Source organism: Otolemur garnettii, unplaced genomic scaffold, assembly GCF_000181295.1.
Source record: "Otolemur garnettii isolate 467f Iridium unplaced genomic scaffold, OtoGar3 scaffold00027, whole genome shotgun sequence".
NCBI lineage: Eukaryota > Metazoa > Chordata > Mammalia > Primates > Galagidae > Otolemur > Otolemur garnettii.
The window spans coordinates 17,310,912-17,316,477 of NW_003852422.1; the positions used below are offsets into that span (position 1 = coordinate 17,310,912).

Sequence of the window (5,566 nt, forward strand, 5' to 3'; positions counted from 1 at the left end):
ACCTATAGTCCCAGCTACTTGGGAGGCTGAGGCAAGAGAATTGCTTGAGCCCAAGAGTTTGAGGTTGCTGTGAGCTGTGATGCCATAGCACTCTATCAAGGGCAACAAAGTGAGACTTTGTCTCCAATAAATAAATAAACCAACAAAAATGTCTTAGATATTTCTATGATTTCTTACAGAGGACCAGCTTTTTATGTGTCACTTGCTCTTGGCTTTTGCTGTTAGGTGTCTCTTCTGTTGTCAGTGTACCTCTGCTTGGTCAGTATAGCCACTTATGATCTAGTGTTACTGCTAGTCTGTCCTGGGGAACTGTATGCTGAATGACTGAACTTGTTGGAATTGTTTGTGAGAGGACCTGAGGGCTTCTACTTTAAACCAAGTGCATCCTGGTATGTTCAACCCATCACTGCCAATGTCAGCCTTTGGCTCTTGAGGTCTTTCTGCTTTCTTATTGGCTCTTGATGGTGTTCTGAATTGTTGAAGGCGCCTCATAATTAAGGTGTTGCTTTGATTTTAAGTATTGTACAATACTAAATAAATTTCTTTTTTCTCTCTTTCTACCCAAGGCTTTGATGACTGTAGGAAAAGAACCATTTCCCACTATTTATGTAGATTCACAAAAAGAAAATGAGGTAGGGTGAACTAAAAGCTTTACAGAATTATATCTTGTGATAAATTTTTATGAAAATAGAGTTCTTAAAAAAATTAACTGTTTATCTCTTTAGAGGTGGGATGTTATTTCTAAAACACAGATGAAGAACATTAAAAAAATGTGGCATCGGGAACAAATGAAGAGTGAATCCCGGGAAAAGAAAGAGGTGAGTGATGAATCGCCACTGTAAACAGCTGTGAGAGCCAGAACACCAGCAATCACTTTAACAAATCGCTTTATTGTTAAAAGGCAGAAGATAATTTTCGAAGAGAAAAGAACCTAGAAGAAGCAAAAAAGATAACGATTAAAAACGATCCAAGTCTTCCAGAGGCAAAATGTGTAAGTGTGTTTATCATTTCCAAAATCATGGACGTGGCTGCATCAGGTCCTGGTTTCTGTGTTTGAGGGCAGGCTACACGGTTTGTTCATTCTGTTTTTACTTTCCTTTTCAAAAGGATAGAGAGGAATAATGTTTCAGAGTTATGTGGCTAGTTGGTTAGGGGTCTGTTTTATCACAGAGTTTAGTGATTGCTTATTAAATGAATTCTGTCCAAAATGAACACCAGCAGACCTGATATCCAGGCCTAGCTGGGCTTTGTGGTGTTGGTCAAGTGACTATACCCTTCTGTTATCAGTTCCCTTATCATAAAATGAAGAGGTTGGTGATTTTCATGGCTTATTTATTTATTTATTTTTTGGTGCAGTTTTTGGCCGGGGCTGGGCTTGAACCCACCACCTCCAGCATATGGGGCCGGCGCCCTACTCCTTTGAGCCACAGGCACCACCCTCATGGCTTATTTAAATAGCCCAAAAAGTTCATGACAAGATCATGCCGTGAAAAATAAGTAAATAAACCTAGGGGCAGTGGCTCACACCTGGAATCCCAGCAACTGAGGAGGCTGAGGTGGGAGAGGTTGCTTGAGGCCAACCGTTTAAGAGCAACCTGGGCAACATCACAAGACCCCCATCTCTAAACAAGTAAGAAAAGGTGGAGTGCACTCCTTGTGGTGGAGTGCCCTTGTAGTCCCACCTGTAGGGGAGGTTGAGTCAGGAAAATCGCCTGCACCTAGGAGTTCAAGGCTGCATTGAGCTGTGATTGCAGCACTGTGGTCCAGTCTGGGTGACAAAGTGAGACTCAGGTTTGTGATTTTTGAAATTGGGCTCACTCTTCTTCCGTCTTTTCTTTCTGGAACCGAAACAAATTGCTGCACTATGAATGGACATGATTTGATTTTCCATAGTTTCTATTGCTGATGAATCCTTACATTTTTCCTTTTCCTTAGTGCGGGAGCTAGCTGTTTTGTTGGCTACATTCCCTAGTCCCTTCTTCTGTTCATCTTTTTCTCCCCTTCATCCCCAAACAGAAAAGTGGGCTAACAAGTCCTGATATGTATTGAAGGGCTTCGGGGTCGCAGAAAGGCTCCGTGTGAATTAGGATTATTGCTGGAAGCAAATTGAAGCCATTTATTAATTGATTTTATGTAGCAATATCTGAAAGTCTTCTCGTTGTTTCTCACTGCCAGCTTTTCACTAAAAAAGAAGACTTCAATTTTTCTTTTGGACCACTCCGATACGGTCACATTATTTGGTTCTGACTTTCACTAGAGTGATTGTATACAGTTTTGTACCATTCTGTGATTTTTTGATACTTTACTACCGTCCATCTAATGTTAGTAGAAAAGTTGCTATGTGTAAGTGACACGATTAGACAGATGCTATTTAATTTGACAGGTGAAGATTAGCTCATTAAAAGGATATAGAGGCCAAAGAGTGAAGGTGTTTGGCTGGGTCCACAGGCTGCGGAGGCAAGGTAAACTGGATCACTTTTCTTTCTATTTTTTAAATATCCTTCATCTTAGATAAAGAAAAACATAAAATGATTTACTTGTGTTCATTTTTTGTTGGGGGGAGGGGGGTTGGTATGTTTGCCCTTCCTCCCGCCCGCCCTCCCTCCCTCCCTTCTTCCCTCCCTCCCTTCCTCACATAGTGATTTATGTGCTTACTTAAAAATTATTAGAAGTTTTAAAATGACTTAAATGCTGTTTTAGCTTTTATCAACCACAGTGCTGAGGAGTTACTAGTAAATATTTGTCAAATTGACTTTAATTATTTAATGAAAATTGGGTTATGTTACAAGAACACACCTAAACATCTAAATCTGAAACACGGCTATAGTTTTGTCTCCTACATTTAGCATATTTGCATTCTACCTGGCCCTGACGTTACGTTTTCTCTTTCTCTTTTTATTATAAATGATTATCACATCTTTCGTAAAAAGAAATGGGACGTAAAAAAGACAGTGGTTGTGTTTGGCAATATTTAAGCCTCTTCCTCTGAGTGCCTGGTGCCACGTGCAGGGGATTCAAGGGTGAAGGAGGCTTAATCCCTTCATTCATGTTGCTTGCGGTCTTGCTTTCCCTGGTCATGTGGGTCATGGGATCATGGAGGATTTCAAGGTACAGTGTGGGGAAAACAAACTAATAGTGATATTTCCGGTGAATACTTCAAAGGAAGGGGGTTGTACAGGAGATTTGAACTTCAGTATTTAACCTCACAGGTTCCTTTATATAAGATTAAGTTATAATAAGTAGTCTGTAGTGCCTTGACAATAGCCTGGTTAAATTTTTATTTCTCATTTTTAGGGAAGAATTTAATGTTTCTGGTGTTGCGGGATGGTACGGGTTATCTTCAGTGTGTCTTGTCCGATGAGTTGGTAAGTGTTTTATTTATGTCTAAAAGTCAGATTTTGTTCCGTGGTTTTCTTTATTGTTTGGGGAATTCTAGAATCTGTATACATTTTTAAACTTTTATTCCCAGATGACATCTATCAAAATATGACATTGTACACCATAAACATATACTATTCTTATTTGTTAATTATATCTTCATAGAGCTGAGGGGGGAAATGCTTTTATTATAGAAAATTTCTAACACATACAAAGCAGGACAGTCTGAAGAATCCTCATGGGCCAGTCCCGCAGCTTCAGTACCTGTCAGTATTTGGCCAATCCTGGCTGTCAGCCCCTTAGATGTCATAGCATTTCATTCACACACACGTGCATGTACATCTCTGAGAAAAATGATTTTAATGTAGTCACCCACCATTGTCTTCCCCTTCACATTAATACAGCTGCTACATGTGACCTAACATCCAAATTCTCCCTGTCATTTCTCAGTGCTTTTTAATAGTTACTTGATTTGAATGAAGAGCCCAACAGTATCTGTCTGCTGCGTTCAGTTCATGTGACCCTGAAGTCTCCCCACAGTAGTGCTCCCTTTCCATTCCCTTTTCTCTCACCCTGCCTTGCTACTCATTGGTTGGAAAAAAATCTGTTCGATTGTCCTGTGGAGCTTCTCACAGCGTAGGTTTGGTTGATGGCATCCCTGTGGTGTCATTTGGCATGGTCCTTTATCCTCTGTATTTTCGTAAACTGGAGGTTAGGTAGGATACGGTTCATTGTGGGGGGCACAGCTAGTTCTTGGGCAAAGCTCTCTTCTTCCAGTTGCATCACATCAGGAGGTACAAAGATAACATCTTGGCGTCTTTTCTTATGACTAGTGTGTTCAGGTGTTGACAGCCCGATCCCTCCATTTTAAAGTTCCCCTTGACTTTTCTCTTAAAAATTTTAGCAGGAATTGGTGATCACAGTGTCAGTGGGCTCTGTGTCTCATTTTAATAGTCCAGGTTTTAAAAAATAAATATAAACCATCCAGATATTTTTAAGTGATATGGGCCTATGTGTGTATAACTTGTGTATTTGCATATATGTGTGTATCTACAGATAAATTTTTCTCTTCCACAAAAATAGCTGTTCTTTATTCATATTAAAAATCAGTGGCCTTCTTTTACTAACATTTAACCAGATAACTTATTTGTAAATACCCCTTTTTCTGTATGTTAAGATATTTTAATGTCCATGTGAATAACTAAACTTGAACTTTGACCTTTTTATAGTGTCAGTGTTACAATGGCGTAGTCTTGTCTACTGAGAGTAGTGTTGCTGTGTATGGAATGCTGAATCTTACCCCAAAGGGCAAGCAGGTGAGTAGATTGAGTTCTTCACTGAGTGAATGAACAGGTGTGTGTGTGTTTGTGTGTTTGTTTTTCAGTGCCTTTGTACCTTTGGTGTTTGGTATATGAATACATAAATGTGAAGTAATACACCTTTTAACAGTCAATGAATTGCCTTGTGCAGCTCACATGATAAAAAGAAAATGCAGGGATTTTTCAACCTTACTATTCCTGAATGAACCTCACAGGCTGTAATATAGCCACTCTTCTGGGAATTTATGAATAACTTTTCAGCTAGGTGGAAACAAAAACTTCACAACCACACAGAAAATTTCAGAGAATAGTAACTAGCTGGGTGTGGTGGCTCATGCCTGTAATTCTAGCACTCTAGGAGGCCAAGCTCAGGAATTTGAGACCAGCCTAAGCAAGAGTGGGACCCCACCTCTACTAAAAATAGAAAAACTAGCCAGGCATAGTACTGTATACCTGTAGCCCCAGCTACTCAGGAGGCTGAAGTAAGAGGACGCTCAAGTCCAAGAGTTTGAGGTTGCTTTGAGCTATGATGATACTATAACACTCTACCCACAGCAATAGACTGATACTTTGTCTCAAAAAAAGAAAAAATGACTCAGTGCCTATAGCACAGAGGTTACAGCACCAGCCACATACACTGAGACTGGTGGGTTCAAACCTGGCCTGGGCCAGGTAAACAACAATGACAACTGTAACAAAAAAAAATAGCTAGGCATTGTGGTGGCCGCCTGTAGTCACAGTTACTCAGGAGGCTGAGGCAAGAGAATTGCTTAAGCCCAAGAGTTTGAGGTTGCTGTGAGCTGTGATGCCATGACAATCTACCAAGGGCAACAAAGTGAAACTCTGTCTCAAATTAAAAAAAAAAAAAA

General features: G+C 40.0%; 1 protein-coding gene across 2 annotated transcripts in view; it reads left to right on the forward strand.

Moving 5' to 3' along the window:
* Positions 1-5,566, forward strand: part of NARS (asparaginyl-tRNA synthetase) — a 19,557-nt gene that overhangs the window by 3,561 nt on the left and 10,430 nt on the right. For both annotated transcript variants that reach the window (XM_003788429.3, XM_012804295.1), the window contains exons 3-8: positions 567-632; positions 726-818; positions 902-991; positions 2,384-2,462; positions 3,295-3,365; positions 4,608-4,694. In XM_003788429.3, the coding sequence (XP_003788477.1) occupies positions 567-632; positions 726-818; positions 902-991; positions 2,384-2,462; positions 3,295-3,365; positions 4,608-4,694 (486 nt within the window). The remainder of the gene's footprint in view (positions 1-566; positions 633-725; positions 819-901; positions 992-2,383; positions 2,463-3,294; positions 3,366-4,607; positions 4,695-5,566) is intronic.